General features: G+C 42.0%; 1 protein-coding gene across 2 annotated transcripts; it reads right to left on the bottom strand.

The window, feature by feature from the left end:
- Nucleotides 1-688: 688 nt before the first annotated feature.
- SHISA3 (shisa family member 3) lies at nt 689-8,253 on the bottom strand. 2 transcript variants are annotated; one of them, XM_086888372.1, is made up of 2 exons: nt 6,927-8,253; nt 689-4,716 (listed from the first exon to the last, which is right to left on the bottom strand). In XM_086888372.1, exons 1-2 carry the CDS (start codon nt 7,141-7,143, stop codon nt 4,265-4,267), a joined length of 669 nt encoding a protein of 222 aa, XP_086744498.1. In that variant the 5' UTR covers nt 7,144-8,253; the 3' UTR covers nt 689-4,264. The 2 variants fall into 2 exon arrangements, with proteins under 2 accessions (XP_086744498.1, XP_086744499.1); XM_086888373.1 differs by lacking the exon at nt 6,927-8,253 and adding an exon at nt 5,579-5,988.
- Between the last annotated feature and the right edge of the window lie 11,162 nt (nt 8,254-19,415).

The following is a 19,415-nucleotide window of genomic DNA, read 5'->3' as shown; positions in this document are numbered from 1 at the left end:
CTGACACAGCCCACCACCGAAAAAAAATCAATATATCCAAACTTTAACTGAATTTGGGTTGTAGATGGGTGACTGATTTTTATATATACACTGGACAATGAATTTATTTTGTATCTTGTCCAAGCAGGTTCAGTAATACATGCATCTTAGATGGTGTTAGTTTCACAAGATCCAGTCTATAGTAGCAGAGCTGGTTTAAGGATATTCCACCTCATAATATTTTACCACTTTGATTATACTGGCAGTCATGAGGCCATTGAAATCATTCCGTTTATAATCCAGTTTGTAATGATCCAGGCTCCCTCTCAGATCCTTTCCCTTCTTTCTTACACCAAACATTATTTTTCAGCTAAAATCATTTCACTAACCTGATTTACACCCCTGAATTTGCACAAGTCATAGATGGAAAGAATAAAAAGAACAGAAAGGCATTTCCTTGTCTGCCTTTGCTAATGAAAACAGGATAGCGTGGAATTACAGCCTCGGTGTAACTATGAGTCAAAAACTTGATGTGATACTGTGGAGCACTGGCTCCCTCAAAAGCAGACACACTGTTCAGAGGAGTTCAAGTCCAGACAGCACATTGCAATACACAGCGAAACAGCACTGAAAATCAACTTCATCTCCTTAATGTTCCTTAGTGCCCCTATGTCAAGCTGTACCTAACTGAGCAGTAATGACAAAATACTTTTGAAATTGTCACCTTTTTTTTTATTCCACTGGGATTAGTATTACAAATAATCCATGAGTTTACATAGCCACATACTGTACTGCTTACCTAGTTTCAAACAGAATCCTTCAGACATTCTTGCAAGTACTTGTAATGTTTTCCCTAGCACTAGAAAGTCTTGTTGCATTTTGGACATACATGCTCCAGAATCCCAAACTGTGGAAACACAAAACAAATGGCATGCCACTATTGCTCATTATCCACAGAAGGCTTGGGTTTCATCTAAGTCATTACCAGTTAATGGCAGTCAAAGCATACAGTAATTAATTTAATGAGTGTGAATATTCTTTCATTTTGATTTTAGAATAGTGTAGTGCTAGTAAAAGGAGTATAAACTGAGTTCAGAATTCCAAAAGAAATAGTTAAATCTACTTTGTTAATATGGCAGTAAAGTACTGCCTGTAAATGTTACTTCTGATAGCAAGCAATTGCTTTCAGTTCAAGCGTACATCCAGCCCTTCAAATCATTTCATTAGTCATTAAAGTGCTATCACAATATCATTTCTGTTCTGTCTGCAAGTTTTAGGAAAATTTCCTGTTCCTATAAATCATAGGAGTATCTAATGCCAAAAGGCTCTTTCCATTATGAAGGCAATTCAGCATTCTAGCCTGCACACCAAATCCATCTGGGTTGGAAACTACTGGCACAGGCAAAAGCGTTTCTGTCCATGGGTTGTATTCTGGCCACCTCCTTTCCTCTCCCTTCAGCTATATAGGTCACTGCTGCTGTAACTCCATGAACAATAATAGATTTTTCATTTATTTATAGTTATTTCATTGTCTATTTGTAGATGGTGCATAATCCCTACTTTTACAGGTAGCCCAGCAAAGCTATTTTAACTACACCTGATCTTTCCCACCCTAAGAACCACATCTGCAGGATTTGTTGCAGCCTGGCTACTGATCTGTGAAGTACTTAGCACTCTATAAACTTACAGACTTATGTAAGTCTGATTCAATTAAATTATTCCTGTGTGTCAAGTTCTTCAACTAAGAGGAAGAAAGGAAGTGGCTCAGAGGGGTCTTCCCTGCTAGGCTGAGTTTCTTGCTACACAGCAAACTTCACAGCCCTCCTTAGGCTGAATAACCATTAAAATCTAAGACTGCATGCAAGTGTAGCAAAAATCTGTCTCTATGTTAAAACATTAGTAAGTGACTGCAGAGCCCTCTGAGCCCATGGCAGTGAAGCAGCCTGGCCTGTACAGCACCAAATGGTAACAGGCAGTGACTGAGCCAAACTCACACCTTTGCTGTGCACAGTCTTTGAGGAAAACGCTCGATTTCAGCCACTCACCACCTGTGTCAGTGGCTCTGATGGCTCTTTAAAAGTACAGAAATTGACCCCTCTTAGTTAAACGTGATCACATTTCTGCTTCCAGAACAAGGTCTGTGCTGCCTTGGTTTATTAGATAAAGATTTCTTCTAATTGCAAACTTACTATAATTTGCAAAAAAGTACAGTTGCATTGGTTTGTTTCTGCTGTATGCAGGAGTGATCAGCGTGTCTCGCAGTATGCTTCTGAACAAGGCAGCTGATACCTCTTGAAATATTCAATGATTTTTCAGAAAGTTACTTGACGAACAGTCCCATTCATAGCCGTTCAAAATATGCAGTGAAGAGTCCTATGAAAGCTCATCAAAGGCAAGCAAAAATTTTCTTGCCCCCTTCCTTGAAGACTGTTTCTACAATCAAATTACAGGCCAGAACACTTAACTTTCAATTAATTTCCCGAATACTCAAAATCTAATTTTTAGTATCTTGCAAAACATATACACAGCTGTGTATCACAATTTGGGTTGTAGTTAACGATTACAGCATTCAAGCTAGAGCCTATTACTTAGAACATCATTGTTCTCATAACTTGTCTTTCTGCTTAGAAACTGCTTTTCTAGCAGTAATGTCGGCTTGATTATGATGCTAATTGTGCAGTAAAAATCTTATTAAAAGGGTTATTTTGGAATATTTTTCTCATAACTACTGATCACTAGATATTTGCTACCAAAAAAATCGTTCAACTCTTGAGAAAGAACTAATGAAGCTTTTCTAAACTACTTGTTAAATAGGTCAGCTATAATGCACTTCAGCAGATCCTACACACAGGGAGTTTGAGACTGATAAAATAAGAAAGCTCAGCCTTTGATACTGTAGATTCTGACCCACAGAATGACTTTGTTTTTTCACAAAAATAAGTATACAGAGGAGCCCTTTAATGACTGCTTGGAGTTTTTTTCTTGTGTATTTTCCATTTGCTTACTGCATGTATTTGGTTTAGATGCTTATTTTTTCTTCTTCCATTTGGTTTGTTGGTTTACTTAGGTGAAGGAATGTAGAAGGGCAAACAGAATTTATTCCTAGCGCAGGATGTTTAATCCAGAATACCCAACTAATCAGTGTCGTTTTCACCACTTTTTCATCACAGCTGCACGTAAAAGACATAAATGAATCTATTAGCTTGCTATATAGTCAGAATTTTGTACATTAAATCTGCACAACAGGTGCAGTTAAAGTCGTAAGTCATTTTTAAAAGCAGAATAAACTATTTTAACAGGAAAAAAAAGAGTTACACCAACCAAATTCAACAAACACTACCTGTACAGAGTCATACTGATGACACAACCTTTCAACCACACAGTTTATTGGTAATTTTTTGGGGTGTTGCTACTAAATAATTAGTGATGGTGTAAATACATTTTAAATTACAAACTTGTCTTTACATTTTATACATGGCTAATTTTACAAATAGAACTTCATCATCAGTTTGGCCAACTTACATTTGCTGAGCAAAAAGCTGACAATAAATACTTCCCTCTGAAGAATGCATTAGTAGAACACTATTTTTAGAATTTTATGTGGAGAAGTTATCAGTGATATTGCTGAATACATTCTGCTTTCCTCATAGATAATTTGGCTGTGTGGGACTGTCTGATCTTCAACTAGGCTAATTAGTACTAGTTTTATCTACCATCGTCAAAGTTTACTAATACAAATAGGCAGTGTAAGTTCAGGTAGATTATGTGTATTTTTAAAAAACCTCTGCGTTTTGATATCTATTAAGATTCTTCCTCTCACTTCCATTGCTCATGGAAGTGGTAAGCAGTCAGATGTTTTCAAGGACCCTCTTTAGTATTACTCCGCTCTTACTTCTCAGGCTTATTGCTGCTTTATAGAACTAGTCTTATTATTATCAGTGGAATGCAGCCACTGTTTGTTAAGTAAGTTAACTGCATTAGGGTAAAATGTCATTTATAACACCTTTGTCCCAACACGGTTCTTTTGCTTGTCTCTGAACACATTCTGCACAAATTAGGCAGAGCAGTCCGGTTTTAGAGCAACTATTTGAAGTGTTTCACAATTCCTTTTTAAGTGAGATCCAAGTCTGGGAAATGCAATCTCAAGTGAGACCCCTCACTTTTCAAGGGCAACTCACCCACAGGAACAGTTCTGACTTCTGCAGCCACAGAGCACATCAGTGTGACACCCAACAGCAGCAGCCCCTGTGGTTGCAAAGGCTGTGTTACTTCTGCACAACTTCTTTCAGCTCTGAGTAAAATCAGAGCAGCTCTTCCCAGCCAGGGCAGGCTCTGGCTGGAGAGGATACCCAAAGTACGGCGGAGACACCAGGAATCCTGATGGCTGGGTCAAGTGGACTGCATGGGCTGTCTGGAAGCAGCCAGATGTGTACGGCGGAGGTGAGGAAGCCACAAGGCACCCTGGCTCTGCCCGGGGGAAGGAGAACCTGCGAACCGAGCTGCCGGTCGAACTGGAACTTGTCGCTGTACTGGACTGCCTGGATGGCGTCCTGAAGCTTGTGGAGGCCAAGATCATGGGAAGAGTCTCGGTCTGATAGCTCCGCAGAGAAAATTGTATTGGCTGTGATGGTTGTTTAGGTCTTAAACATGTGCAGCAATAAACTGCTACCAGCGAGCCCACGATAATGAAAGCAATAAATATTGATCCAACAATGAGGAATGGAACGTAGATTGGTTCTGGGAGAAGAAAGAAGAAGAAAAGCCGTGCAAATTAGTACTTAACTAACAGGTCTTCTGTGTAGAAATAAACTCCACAGTGTTTATGAAGCCCCACATCATTTCAGTCCAAATAACATATCAATCTGCTCAGAAGACAGAGCACCATTATCACTGAAACAACATCAGACTTTAAACCCTGTAGGTTCCAGTAAAAATTTCTTTCTGTTGACAGTTTTAATAGCTACCAAAGGTAAAAGCTGTCTGCATCGTGTCCTGTTCTCTGGTTCTTCTTAGGTATAGCTCAAGGATCTCGCTCCTCTCCCCCTCCCTCAATCCCCCAAATCGCCGGGACTGTCCAGTGTAACAGTCTGAATCTGCAGGCGAAGCTCAAATGCTGCAGATGCTGCTAAATCGCTTCCTTTCCTAAGGTGGAAGATAAGCGCAGAACGTGTGCCTAGGGAAACGAGTTTTGGTATACGCTGCCGGATTTCTTTTGTTTGGGAAACTGACGGCCACTCGCACGGTGGGGCTGTGCATGCAGAGCACCGGGGCGCACTCACCCCTCCGGGAGCAGTAAAGTTATACAGACATGGCAGAATTTGCCTGCGCGAACTTAAAATGCAAGCGCGCCTTCCAGTCAGGAGGGATCCTGTTGCCGGTGCCCTCGGGAGCGCGGAGCCGCGGCCCCCGCACACCCCGGGCTCCCGCTCTGTCCCGGCGCCACCGCCTGAGCGCACCTGGAGCCGCGCCCGCCTGCAGCCCACCCGCCGGGACGGGACAGGGACCCCGCAGCCCCGCGGGGCGGCACGGGGCTCGGCCCGGGGGATGCTCCGCGGGCACCGCCTCCCGCCCGCCTCGGGACCCGCGGCCGGGCACTCACGGGCGGTGACTCCCGGCTCCGAGGGTTCCCGGTCGTTGGTGCAGCCGCCCTGCTCCAGGCGAGCCTCGGCGGCGGCGCAGCAGTAGCGCAGAGCGCAGGAGCCGCAGCAGATGGTGGCGACCGCCGTGTCGAAGCCCTCGGGGCACTGGAAGCCCTCGTGGTAGCCCCCCTGCCCGTCCACCCAGCCGTGGCAATACTCGCCGCCGCCGGGCTGGCCCCCGCCGCCGCCGCCCAGCAGCCCCAGCAGGAGGCAGCGCAGCAGCAGCCGCGGCAGCGCCCGCCGCCGCCCCGCCATCTCCCCGCCACCGCCGCCGCCCGCCCCGACGGGGCGCGCAGGGGGCGGCCCCGGGTGCCGTGCGGGGCCTCCTGCGCCGCGTCCGGGGGCTGGGGGGCAGCTCCCACGGCACACACACCCTCACACACACACACGCTCACAGACCGTCACACTCACACCATCACACACCCTCACACACCCACACGCTCACAGGCCGTCACACTCACACCATCACACACCCTCACACACCCACACCCTCACAGACCGTCACACTCACACCATCACACACCCTCACACACCCACACCCTCACAGACCGTCACACTCACACCATCACACACCCTCACACACCCACACCCTCACAGGCCGTCACACAACCCTCACACTCACACACACACACCCTCACAGACCGTCACACTCACACCATCACACACCCTCACACACACACACCACCCTCACAGACCGTCACACTCACACCATCACACACCCTCACACACCCACACCCTCACAGGCCGTCACACAACCCTCACACTCACACACACACACCCTCACAGACCGTCACACTCACACCATCACACACCCTCACACACACACACCACCCTCACAGACCGTCACACTCACACCATCACACACCCTCACACACCCACACCCTCACAGGCCGTCACACAACCCTCACACTCACACACACACACCCTCACAGACCGTTACACAACCCCCCCCCACACGCACATCCTCACAGACCGTCACACTCACACACACACACACACACACACACACACACACACTCACACACTCACACACTCACACACACACACACACACACTCACACACACTCACACACACACACACACACACACACACACACACTCACACACACACACACACTCACACACTCACACACACACACACACACACACACACACACACACACACACTTACCGTCACACAACCCTCCCACTCGCACCCTCACGCACCCTCACGCACCCTCACATACACTCACACACCCACACCCATACCCTACACCCTCACACTCACAATCACACACACGGCCCCCCAGCCGCCCCCCCGCCGCTCACCTGCCGTCCCCGGCCCGCTGCTCCCCGCAGTGTCGCCCCGCGGCCCGCTGGCCTGCGGCTCGGCCGGTCCCGCTCTGTACCTGCCGGTCGGACAAGGTCGGGCACGCAGGGAGGGAGGGAGGCTGCGGCCAGACCAGCGTTTGCTTTCCGAGGGCTTCCTCCTCTCGGCGGGCTGTGCCCGGCCTCTGCGAGACTGAGCTGAGCGGGGTGCGGGCATCTCCCGTCCCACACACCCGATCGTGCCCCTGAGTCCCGGCCGGCACGAAGCAGAAGGATCTCTGCACTGGCAATTTATTAAAGCAGCCCTGCGCTTCTAAGGGTTAAAAAAACAATCACAGCGTATGATTTATTACAAAGACTTTTTGCTTTTTAACCTGTTTCCCTTCCTCAATACTTTTTATTGCAAAGATATAACAGCATTTCCCCAGAAGATTTATAACATCTTTTAGTCAAACACCAGGCCCGTCACCTCTATTTTCCAAAGGGAGAGAATGAGTGTGGAGCTAGGGAGGAGGAACACATCTGTTCATATAAGAATCCAATCCTTTTTCTGCTAGAAGAATAATAGCAAGTCACGGAGCAAAAACCACAAAAGGAACTGCTTATTCATTTATTCTAGAGGAAAAAGACATTTTAAATGAACTGAGCAGATTTGGACTTCTGGTTCAAGCAAAGAAACATTTCTTTAAATGATGTCTCCCCTGTGTGCTATCTTAGAGGCACTCTTGCTCGAACGGTGAAAGTGCTTATGAAACTTATATTAAAGCTGTGCTGGACGAAAGAATGCATTTTTCCTGCATCTGAAACTTCCTGACGTCATTTACCACTGGGGTATGAATATGTATATCAGAGTCTGACCACTTGTCCAGCGTTTTGAATGCCCATGTCACTAATTTCCTAAGTTGGCAAGTTCAGTCAAACAAAAGGAACAAAGTGTGCTGTGTACCAGCAATAAAACTGTGCACTCAGAACCATCTATCAAGACATTCGACTTCTGGCCAAATCCTAAATACAGTCCAAAAGCACTGTATTTGTTGGGTTGTTTTTTTTTTTACTTTAACTAATCTATTTTTTTTTCCCTCTGACCCCTTTTTTTTTTTCCTGTTTTGATTTCTGTATGTATAACCAGTACCACCAGCAAATCAGAAAAGCAAATAAAAAAATTTGCATAAATTAAAAAAAAATTTCATGGCTATTTAACAGATATGGCTATAGAAATAACAAAACAGAATATAAAAGAAAAACAAATAGATTAAGAAAGAGAAAATGTGATATTCCGTCCTTCTCTGCATTTTCATTTTGAAACGATGATGTGAATTAAACTTTTACCAGCTGTCCTGACTACAAGTTCCTAGTTTTTATAAGCCAATGTTAAATATTAATACAGTTTTGCATTTACTTCATCGTGGTTTTAAAGCAAACATAACCTTCATGGAATGTTTTAAAATGTATGACTTTTAAAGGCCTAATCCAACTTCCAGAAAGGTCAAAAGGAATCTCTGTGTTGACCAGGATGAGGCTTGGAGCAGGAACTCAGTAAGGTCTTCATGGTGCATTTAGCTGTCTCAGGTGCAGAGGAAAGAGACAACAGAGCCATCCTCTCAAGTTTGCAGGAAAGTCCAATTTGGTAGGCGTCAATGAATAAATATCTCACAGCTCATATGCTGATTTTGTCAATTCATTCATCAGCTTCCAAAAAAAAAAAAAAAAAAGTGCTCTGAAAAAAGCCTCCTGAAATATATATTTTAGATCCTAAGCTACCACAGGAACTGCAGTGATAGAGTTCTGGGTGGGGTCACTAAGGAATCTCCCAGTTCACAGACATTTGGAAGACTGACCTGGGTTTATTTCTCCTTGTTTTTTCCATCTCTAGTGCTTGGATTGTTAATAAAAATGTTCGTCTTTGTGTTCCTTTAGGCAGAAGCTGTTCTCTGCTCCCCTCTGGTGATGGCAGCTGCACAGGGTCTCCTGCAAATGAGCACAATTAACCTCTTTATTTGAATCCCAAATTTCTGCAACCTGCAAGAAAATTCTTTTAAGTGTTTCTTAAGTATGGGTTTGCAAGTGTGTGTGGTTGGTTTACTTTTGTGTGGCTAAATGGCATTTCAATCACACAAGTTGATACATCTCTCTCGTGCCAGCAGCAGATTCCAGGACCAATCCTGCAAACACTGCCAACCTGGAAAACTTTGAAGATATATGAGTTTTCCTATAAATTGCTGAGGTCTTAAATGACTTCTTTGATCTTTTTCCTTTTTCTGAAATATTGACACAGCCTGCAGAATGTGATGTGACTGTAGTGGAGGTGAACAGTACTGTTCTGACCTAGACAGAAAAAAACTTTTTTCTGCCCCCTCCTCTGTAAAGGTACAGTTTGACATGCTAGCACATCATTTGCATTGATTTTTGCCATTTGCTTTAAAGTAAATCCACAAATAATTAAGAATACAGGAAAAAACTATCAGGTAAATTGTTACTGAGCATCCTACTGCTGCAGTTTGAGGACATTGGATGGTTCCAAGTGGCTCACTTTCAGATTAGTTTCTGTTGGGTGATGTTCTGCAAAGTACCAGTGCTGACATTGCTTATTATTTATTCCCAGACAAAACCTTCTAGTTTCCAGGTGATGTGTCATAAACATAATTACACCACATCAATTTTGAATGAGAAACATTGCTTTTAAAAGCTCATATAGTTCTGATTGTTGTTGTTTATAAAGCTCAGTTTTAAAATTAATGAAGGTGTGATCAGTCATATAATAGGGAGAGAAGATACTTAATTGTATTTTAAGGTGTTATTATTTACCAGGCTTTTTACTGTCTCCACAGCAAACCTATGGGGAGAACACATTATAGTACTCCTCATTTGCTTCTGTGCAAGATCAAACAATTTTTCTTAAATGACTTCTGAAATCATTGCCTCTCTGCACACAGTAATTACCTCACTACTGCCAAATAGATCAATTTTAAAAACAGATATTAAAATCTTTGTAAACATATTCATATTTCATAATAATAATTTTTCTATATTACATTTTCTGGATTTGGACTTTTTTTCTTGGTTCTGCCCCCCCCCCGATTTCACTATTATACTTTTGGCATTCTTTTACACTGTAAAGCAAGCCAGTGACCCATGAAGCTCTAGCATGAGAGTAAATCCTAATGTCATTTCAAGCAGGTACTAGCAATGCAAGTAAAGTCCTGGAACGTTGGCTTAGCTACTAGAGTCCAAGCAGACTAAATCTCCCAGATGTTCCTAAATAATGTCAGAGTTCTGTCTTGACTAGGGCAATGAAAAACAGGCTCAGCCTATATCTTTCTTGATGGTCATATCTTGCAGGATCTGTCATTTTACCCCAACTCTTCATTAAATTTTTTCTTGGATTTCAAAGAGTTAAAAAGGCCAAATTGAGGTGCCAGCTTCTACAAATAGCCTGGTGTAGCAGATTTCCCTTTAAAAATAAAACCAAAAGAATTTTCCACCTAAATTGCAAGCCCTTGAGCTACGTGATTTGCTTCATTATGTATATAAAGACTGTTGAATAAAATCCTTTATGCTGTTCACTAAGATGATAGCCTTATTCTTGGCTGGTTGTGAGATACCCTTCCTGCAGCTGCCTTGCTGGCAGAGCCACCTGCCAGGCCACAAGCGTCCCTGTCACCTGCCAGGCCACACACATGTCCCAGAATGGAAAGGCTGGCAGGAGTGCTGGGAGATGCCCCAGAATTATCCCCACATCCCAAGGAGGCTCCAGCTGCATCTCTGCTCCTCTGGCTGCAGAGCCTCAACCTGTTGCCTACATCAGCAAATTAAAACAGACACATGAAGCCCATAAAGTGTATTTTGGTTGACTGAATCAAAGGGGAAGTGGTGCTTTTCTTCTTTCTTTTTTCTTGCTTCTTTTTCAATATTCTTTTGTGTTTTGGGTTGGAGGCTGCAGCTCTGACAGCCAACCTTTTATGATTTATTCCTGGGATTTGACCATCACTGCATGGTTTTCCACCCCAGTCAGAAATATCACCATATTTTCTGAATTCTCTCAGAAATATTTGAGGGTAGGGTTACACAAGCCAGCTTTTAAAGGCAGCACCAGTTACTCTTGTCCACAGGTAACCATCGAGAAATTTGGTTACAGCTTGTGGGGAAGAACATAGAAGTCAGGTTATCTCAGCCTCATGACTGTCAGAGTAAATGTGATTAATCATAAGTGCCTTAGGGCTCACTCAAGAAGCAGAACGTTTGATTACTGGTATCTTGATCCATGTGTACACATGTCACCGTAATGGTTCCTTATCTGAAGTCCGTAGCCCTGCTTGCTAGAGGAGCTGGGATCAGACCTCGGGAGTCATCATTCTCCTCCTAAGACAGAAACAGCAGAAGATATTTTTTAGCCAGCAATGCAGCCATCCCTATTTGAGGAACATATTATCCCAGCCATCCCCACCTAGCCTTTAGAAGACCACTCTTGCCTTACTTTTGAGCTCTACAGAGACCATGTTGTGAAAGATGATTTGGTTTTGGTTACATTCAGTAACTCACGTGTGCAGAATGTATCTCCTGTGTACAACCACAGCACAGAGCTGTTAGAAATAGAAAAGCAGGGACAGATGTCTAGATGTCTAGAACAGATAGGAATTTCTGATCTTACATAATGTGCAGTTACCCTTTCTTCACTCCAGCTGTGGCTAAAAATAGCCTGTTTTATGGCTACCAAGCAAGCTTTTCTGAAGAAGTGTTTAATTTACTTTTAAACCAGAAGTTCCTGTGCTTTGGAATTCAGAAACTGATTTTCCAAGCAACAATTCTTGATTCTAAAACAAAGCTCAGTTACACCAACCACTTGTAGAGCAAGAGCTAATAAAGCCCAATATAAAAAGTAAAAAATAAAGTGAAAAATTACTGGTTTTTAGTATTTCTACGTATTTCTAGCAGCTGTTTTCAAAGCATTTAACACGAGGAAGTGTTTTGACAGCGAAAATAAGATTGAAAAATGGCCACCTTTTGACCAATGTTTCACCTGAAAACTGTTAATCAATTGTGATTTGGCACAGAGCTCCTTCTCTGTTATTTGCTGAGAAAAAAAATGAGTTATTGCAGGTAAATAACTATGCTTCCTAATAATCTTAACTGCTGCAGTCATTTTTAAACAGTACCAAGCTTACCAGCTGGAGGTGGAAAGCTCAGTGTACTACTGCCAGGCAATTCCCTAATGTCCCAAACACTCATATTAATGAATAGTGCAACAGAAAGGTCAGAGGAGAGAGATAGCATCAAACCTGCTTTGCTCTGTAGCAGTGTGCATTTCTTTTTCCTTGAAACACAATTAATGACCAAAAAAACGTGAAAGGATGTGAAAGAACCTGACATTTGAATGTAGAAAAGTGTAGAAAGAAAATGTGTTTACCAGGGAATGAAGACAACTGGGTTTTTGGGGTTTTTTTACTCACACTAGGAAAAAAAAAAAAAAAAAAGAAAAATGAAAAAATTAATACATACCAATGTCTTTTTCTTTTTTTCCAAAGTAAATAGTGCTGCATATGAGAGCACTGTTTTAATCCTTAACTGAGTGCCTAATAAACATATGCCTAAATTTAAAAATTTGCATTTTCCTTTTTTTGTTATTACAAAATTAAAGCTTGAGAATAACTGAAAAATAATGCACAAAGAAATCTCCAAATGGACACATTATGGAGTACCTTTAGCCTTATGTAGGATAAATCCTTTAAAGAACTAAGGGAGAGCATTTTCTGTAGGATATATTAATATCTAGCACCAGTAATTTCTTTATTACACATTAAAGTTGTACAAAAACAACTCATAGGCAATGGAGCACCTGGATTTAAAAGAGCAATTCCTTTGTAGTACTAAACCTGGTAAACTAAACTGGTCCCTTACACTTGATACACTTGGTCCCTTACACAGAGATTTTATTCAATTTTATTCAATATTTTAATAGTGCAAACAGGAATTAAAAAGTGCTTATATTACAGCTGCTACAAATTTATTGTGGGCATTAAATATCAGCTCTCCAATGCTAAAAACAGAGCCAAATTCTGTATCTTTAAACATGGGAGCATATCCCTCAGCTCCTGTGACTCAGGTCCTCAATACTGTCTCCCTCAGGCTACATTCATTCACCCAGCCGAGGACCACCCATCCAGGTTTGTTTTGGTATCATTGCATGTTTATAACAGATAGTAACGAGGTTTTTCATTCATTGCATTTATGCTGTCTGAGGAATGGCCTCTTAACACTTCCTACAAACAGCAGATTTCCCAAAGAACTTAAAACATTTCAAGTCTGAAGAAATTAGCATTTGGTGGCATAAATTAGTTCTATATTTATGATAATCTAATCGGTGAATGACAGATTAGGAGAGATTAAAGACTAAGACCCACATTTTTTGTTCTGCCTGCAGGTGGGTAGGATTTAAGGAAGAGCTCTACCTCCACTTCCACAGCCTAGGGCAAGTCAGGGACTGGGTCACCTTGGCACCATTTTGAGCAGCTGCAGAGCGGCTGTGCCCAAGTGCTTGTTGCTCCTGATATGCTGCATTTCCAGATCCTGAGCAAGATGGGTCCTGCCCCCTCACCTAATCCAGCCTCCTTTCTGTGGCCATCCAGAATTGCTTCAGGGGAGGTGAGAGGCCCTGCAGCAGTGCCACCTCCACATCCTCATGCAGTGAGCAGGCTGTTTGGCAGGCACAGGCTGGCTGGCTGAGCAAGATGTGCCCTGAGCAAAGATTTGGGGATCCTGTGTTGAAGTGTGCTGTCCTAAATTTTACCCAAATAAGATTTCTGTGCCAGAAAGAGGTCTTCTCTAGTGAGACCAGTATATAGTAATTTTAAACTTTGGATCAGTAATAACTGGGGACTGACTTTAACTCCAAGTCTAGAGCAGACACACCAATACTCTTTTAAAAATACTTTGCAGGTAATTTTTTGATGGCAGCTGAACACTGAGCAGATGTCTTCATTGGGCTGTCCTTTTCTCTGGAGTAATACTGTGGACTGAAAGTCCTGTTAAGTGTTTAAAAAGAAGTCTGATTGTGCCTCTCTAAATGGCATTACCCAGCATTTGCACAGCTTCTCATTTACCTTTGTGTTGCTGTGATGGTATATCTCCGGCTGCAGTTCAGCCTTTTGCAGTCACTCCCTCACACTGTTCTCAGCCCAAATCCAAAATACAGCCCTGTATTGGCTACTCTGAAGAAATTAACTCCACCCCAGCCAAAACAGCATGGTTACCCACTCGCCTGATTCACTCAGGTCTTGTCACAATTCTCCAAACTTGACTTCCCCATTTGAAGATGAAAGATCCCATGAGACAGCCAAACAAGTTGGTGACTTACAAACTAGCTGCTGTAGCAAACTAAAAAAGACTAAAGCTTTAAAGCTATGAGGAGATTCCTAAAATGTTTTGGTGAACACATTAGTTATTTTGGAGAGCAGTAATGTTGACTTAAAATATTTAGCTTTTGAATTTTACTTAAAGTATTCGCGTAGACTGAATGTAGCCATGTGTTTGGGGAATTAATAACTTTACTTCTAAGTATTACTTATTATTCTTAGATACAACAGCCTGAGGAAATTTTCTTTTGCTTATCTACATTTCAGTCTCTTTGCTTAGATTTCTTTTGGGATCTGACCTATAAAAACAACTGGATTTATGATACTCTAAAGTTTACAGCAAACACTTAACAAATACTCCTATTTTAGATATGAAATTTATAGTGTTTAAATATAGTCTTCGACGTTATCATTTTCGGTGTTTACTGAGTGAAGTAGTTTTCCAGCAAATGTCAAGAAAAAAGCCAATGTGTAAATATACCACAGAAAGTAACTGCACACTGCCATCTACAGAGCAGGCTGGGGATACGGCAGGAGCGCTTTATCGCCGGGAGACATGAGAGAGGGTATTCATAACCAAAAAATGTCGTTGCTTTTCCTCTTCTGGCAGCAGTTTCTGTTAGTGCGGGGCATGTGCTGCAAAAGGGGCATTGTGATACAGACTGTGCACGGCTGTTGTGTGAGAAATGAGAAATGGCACAGTGTGGAGAGCAATTATTTCTCTGAATTATGTTATTTATAATATCAAGGCTGCATTCGGAAGAGTCAAGTGAAACCATGCAAGAGGGCAGGAGGAGTGCATGTCCCATTCCCAGTGGGAGAGCTCCAGTGCGGATGCCAGGTTGCAGACATCACTGCAGTCCAGTTTGCAATGTGTTGCAAGAGCACCATGTCAGATCCCAGCTCTGGTGGGAGTGGGTGTTTCATCCAGCAGACTTTCCCTCCCCTTTCCTCACCTCTATCTGTCTCTCTCCAGTTGTCTCTCACTGTCCCTGCCAGCTCTGTTACTGTCCAGTGCTTGTGTTTCCCAAGATCTGTAAGGACCAGTGATGAGTACAGGACAGTCTTGGTCCCACCCTCCAGTTCAATTCATCCACCCAGTAAGGCTGCAAGCGCCCGCTCAGGCACAGCCAGCGGTTCTCTCCACAGTCCTGGAGGAGAGAAGCAGGAGGTTGTGCCAGCGTACCACACACATAGCTTATATTAGAAACACATCGGCAACATTTCTCTCTCTCGTGGGCTACTTTTTGCAAGTGAAAAAAAAAATCAAGGGGAAATGGGTGACTGAAGAGTCCTCCAGCTGTCCTTTTCAAGAAGCTTTTAAAGGACACTGGGTGGATAAAAGAAACTGATAACCATTGCGTGCCATAGAGGAAGAGCCAGGAGTACTTTTGCTTTTGCTTTTACCACCCACTTCTGTGGGCCTCGCAGACCTCCAGCAGCCACAGGCTGTCCCTTGAAAATCCCCAGTGCTCAACGGAGCATGCTTTGCTCGTAGCCTGGTTTTGAGCCCTTTGCTGCAGGGTGGCTATGAGCTAGAGCATCCTGCTTGTGTTTATCACTTAATAACTGTTCATACATCTCCTGTAGTAATAAAGCACTGGGGTTTAGGCTGATGTCAGTGGAGCAAGTGCTGGCACTAATATGTGCAAGTACACTGCCTATCACAACTGATCCAACAGCTGGGTTTGATAGCTGGCATGTCTATATAAATGTTAGACAGCAATAACAGACAGTAACCTCAGCCCTAAATTACTGTTAATACTATTATAAAAAGCCAGTCCTAAATGAGCTGAACCATTAGCCTCCCACTCAGAAAAGTTAAGGTTTATTATACAGACTGCCTGTAGTTGCCTGTATTACCCATGTTTGGCTTCCTTCAAGGAGCTTATCTCATCCTGGATTGATGATGAATTATTACAAACTTCCTTTGGACATCTTACTTCAGACTTCTGGCTCAGGGAGCTAGAAATTTATTCACTGCCAGATTGTTGACTTCAGCCTCAATTAATGATCAGTTTTTATCAGCTTAGTTCAAATGTTTGGTTTCTAACTTTTGGATGCGTAGTCTAAGCATTTCCAAAGTCCAGATAAACAGCTTTAAATTAAAATGTTGTGATTTTGATACTGACTTGATGCCTGCATGGCTAAGTGGGAATATTTTATTCTTCCATCACTTTGATTAATAGACCTGTTACAAATCCAATGCTTTAGAGCACCAAGGAGTGAAACAAATGCCGTGTAGATTAACCTAGTTAAGACCTAATCTTATGCTTCTGTGAGAAATTTTTTTAATTGTTCAGAAGCTAATGCACTCTCTAGTAAAATTTTCATGATTTTGCAATTATGAATAATTGCACTTCTCTGCAGTCACCTATTTGTCTTCTTCTTAGCCTAAACTTTTGTTCTGCAGATCACATGCTGTATGGTTAAACATCATTCTATGACACAAGCATTTCAGACTTGAAATTAAGTATCAGAAAATTATTCTGCAAAAGTCTCTGCTAACAAAGTGCAGATCTTTACCACCAATGGTTAAGATAGAATAAAAAATCATGTCTTCACATGAAACACTGGTAGTTCTGCCATCAATACCCAGTCCTCAGGCATTCCCAGCTGAGGATGCTAGACCAAAGATTTCAAAATGGCTTGTTCCCACACCCTCCATCAAATACCCCTTAGGAATTAAAAACACAATACAGGAAAGCACAGTCTTTTTCACAGTAAGAATAAAAATGCTCAGGTGCACTGTTACTAATAATACAGCTCATTTTGTCCTATTAATTTGTAATCAAAGATGCATTTGTGCTTTGTAGAGTTATTTCAGTTCCTTCTTATTAACTAACCAAGCAGATTTTAACATTTTTTTCCTAAAAGACAATTTAGTTAACTTCTGGTAAATAGGAGATATGTTTGAAATTGAATACACTTTTTATATTCTGAAGTTTATTGTAACAGTTAGGGCTTTTATTTAGTTCGAGAAGTTGAACTGAGACAGAGACGCTAAAACAATTATCAGTCTTGAAAATCATAAAAAAATAGCACTTTATATCATTTTGGTTTGGGTTATTTGAGATTCTTAAAATCCTCATTAAGTTTATTAATGTATGTTCTGGTATGAATATATGTGTATATTTGCTAATCCTGGCAAATGATTCTTGCATTTGCCAGGAATCATAAAATGGAATTATCATATTGTCCTAGTGAATACTTCAGATTTATGCAGAGAATGCTGCCAATTATTCCCACCACTTAGGAATGAAAAGTTAGATACATTGTCGAAAGCATGAGGAGTGAATTTCTGCTTAGCTGCTTGCATGGCCATATGCACACTCAGCACAAAAGGGGATTTGTAAATATGCTGAGACTTATTTGAACCCTAATTGAGTTAAATTGAATGGAAGAATCCATGAGATCAAAGCTATGTATCCCACTGGTGAATTAATGGCACATGAGCAGCAGGGAACTGGAGACACAAGAAACTCTATGGAAAACATGCAGGAGCCCAGAGCAGCAACTTCCTTACTGTGATAGAGCCAAGACTTCTCCAGAGCAATGGCCTCTTGTGGCCACTCTCCTTCACAAGGCAACTTAATCACACAGATAATTAATTTGTTTTATTCCATTCTCATCTCCAATAAGTTTATACAAATGTTTGACTTCTGCCCCACTGTACATGTCAGGGACATCAGATACTATCTCTTTATGTGTGCAAAAATCATGACTATTATCTGCCTATTAAATGCCTGCCTTACCATCACCTGTCCTGATTAATTCCATGGTGAGAAGTGAGATGACTGTTAAATCCTGCCTTTATTGGAGTGCTTAGACCTCTGTGCATAGGTAAATCATAAAAGAAGGATTATTTTGTAGCCAGGCTGTAAGTATGATTGCTCTGGCAATCACAGTTTTTGTATGAGTGAATGTGTCAAGAGCAGATGTGTAAATGAAGCTCTGGGGAAAAAAATAAAATTTTGTCACTCAGCAAAAAGTGCAAAGTTACAGCAAGGTAAATTTAGAGACAATTTTCCTTCTGTATTTATATATTTTTTTTATTGGATAGTTGAAGAGGTAAGAGACATAGATAATAGATTTATAATGAAATATAAGTTATGATACTTACCTGCATTCTTTTTTACTCATTCATATGTCAGTGTGAATATTATAGAATTCAGGAGGTCTTCTCTGAGACAACTTCAGAGTCACACTGTTCTTGGTCAGATAATCTGTCCTGAAACAGCTGATAAATTTTCATGGCTATCAGACTATTTTTCTCCTGGATAGTGGCTCCTGATACTAAAATAATACCACTGGGGGTAGTTAGCAAATAGGCTTTGGTATTGATAGCTGAATACTTTCTAAATCTCATCGACTAGCTCTGCAGTATAATGAAATATCTGATGCCTATGAAGTTTTTCCTACAAAGAGCTTTTTCTGTCCCACTGGGATGTCTTTAGAATAGAACAAATTCTCTAAAATCTATTTGATTTGCAAACTTTCTGTTCTTTTCTACAATTCCTCCTTTGGAAGATTCCATGTCCATTTTTTAAATTACATCACTCTCTGTCTGACATTTCCCACTGTGAATTCAGTTCAACACCAATAACATAATGGAAATAATCATAGTTTGTAAAAGGTGGGTATCTCTGACCACATGTGTGACTCTGGTGCTGCACTGCTGACAGTTCTGCCTCTCCCTCTGCGTCATGGGAGCCTGGTCAAGAGCCCACAGTGTGCTCAGGACATCAGACAACTGATGTTTGCTAATGTGCAACCAAACAATGACCAGTCCTGGGGGATGTGAGTCTGCTGTCCCCAGTCATACACCTCAGGGAAAGTCCATTCACCCTCTAGGAAAGAGAGTTAAGTCTCTCAGAATATCTCTGTGTATGCAACCACCCCCTCTCTCCCTCGCTCCAACAAGACACTTCCTTAGAACAGACCTTTTCTTTGTAAAGCAGCCAGAATCCTTCTCACATGGAAGACCACAAGGCATTTCAGTGGAGACAGTCTGGTTAATCAAGACTGGCTGTTTTTGGGATGAGCGTCTTGGTGCTGCATGCTCTTCTAAGGCAACTCTGAGTTTTTGGGGAAATCATGTACTACACACTCCATCATTAACAATGTTCTTTGGACCAAC

The sequence above is a fragment of the Cyanistes caeruleus genome, chromosome 5 (assembly GCF_971803275.1).
Source record: "Cyanistes caeruleus chromosome 5, bCyaCae1.hap1.1, whole genome shotgun sequence".
Lineage (NCBI taxonomy): Eukaryota > Metazoa > Chordata > Aves > Passeriformes > Paridae > Cyanistes > Cyanistes caeruleus.
The sequence above is the reverse complement of the archived record's forward strand: the minus strand, read 5'-3'. Positions and strand labels throughout refer to the sequence as shown.

Excerpts from the sequence above, each read along its gene's own strand:
- SHISA3 (XM_086888373.1), bottom strand. The coding sequence starts at position 5,873 with ATGGCGGGGCGGCGGCGGGCGCTGCCGCGGCTGCTGCTGCGCTGCCTC. Across the intron at positions 4,717-5,578 it reads GGAGCCGGGAGTCACCGCCC|AACCAATCTACGTTCCATTC; the intron begins GTGAGTGCCCGG and ends TTCTTCTCCCAG.